This window comes from Orycteropus afer, unplaced genomic scaffold (assembly GCF_000298275.1).
Source record: "Orycteropus afer afer isolate SDZICR_OR568_19922 unplaced genomic scaffold, OryAfe1.0 scaffold00001, whole genome shotgun sequence".
NCBI lineage: Eukaryota > Metazoa > Chordata > Mammalia > Tubulidentata > Orycteropodidae > Orycteropus > Orycteropus afer.
The window spans coordinates 15,375,535-15,376,471 of record NW_006921588.1 but is presented as its reverse complement, the minus strand read 5'-3'; the positions used below and the strand labels follow the sequence as shown (position 1 = coordinate 15,376,471).

Genomic DNA, 937 nt, shown 5'->3' with positions numbered 1-937 from the left:
TAACATATATATATATATATATACATATACACATACACATACATATATGTTGTTGTTGTTGTTATGTGCTGTCCGGTCAGACCTGACTCATAGCAACCCTTCCTTGAGTTTCCGACTCAGTATCACTACGGAAGTATATATACGTATATGTATTTAGAGAGAGAGAGAGAGAGAAAGAAAGAGAAAGAGAGAGAGAGCTCAGTGAATTAAAAGAATTGCACTGTTGAGATTCCTGAAGAAAAACATATACACACCATGGAAAACTTTCTACTGACTTTCTTTACCTTTTGCAGCAAAATAGTGAATGTGTCAGAAAAAAATTTCACTTAAATTGACTATAATTTTTATAATTTCAGGGGTTAAGCATCTGAAAGGCCAGAATGAATCAGCATTCCCTGAAGAAGAAGAAGGTGTTAATGAGAGAGAGGAGCAGTGGGACCATTAATTACAGCAAGAAGGTTTCTTGGGAATGATAGAACTATGAACTTTTCTGAAGATCCCGTGGAACCCCACTGCTTGACTTCCAGAAGCATTCTTCATCTTTGCACTCCAATTATAAGCCAGTAGCACATGTTTGGGAAGCCCTCCTTGACTGAACTTTAGAACTAAGTGAAAAATGTTCCATATTACTTATAATCAAAGAATAAACTTTTATTTTATGGTGACTTTTCTTTTCAATGACTTAGAAATTTGCAAACATGTGAGTGTGCTAACTTTAATACTGCCAAAGCTTAATCCTTGATATCCTACTCATATGATTTGCCTTCTAAGATCAAATGTAAATAGCATCACTTTAAGAGTAAAAAATAAATATTAAATACATTTAGACATGAGTGTGTGCCTGCATTTAACTTAAAGAGAAATATTTAATGAAAAGGGGATTTTAAAGTTAAGATCAACATTTGTCATGTTGCAGTAGTGATTCCAAAATGATGAC

At 33.7% G+C, this 937-nt stretch overlaps 1 protein-coding gene across 1 annotated transcript in view; it reads left to right on the top strand.

The window, feature by feature from the left end:
• PPP1R1C (protein phosphatase 1 regulatory inhibitor subunit 1C) overlaps positions 1–445 on the top strand; it is a 187,534-nt gene extending 187,089 nt beyond the window's left edge. Inside the window, exon 5 of the mRNA XM_042781042.1 lies at positions 357–445. Within this exon, the coding sequence (XP_042636976.1) occupies positions 357–445 (89 nt within the window). The remainder of the gene's footprint in view (positions 1–356) is intronic.
• Positions 446–937: the final 492 nt, after the last annotated feature.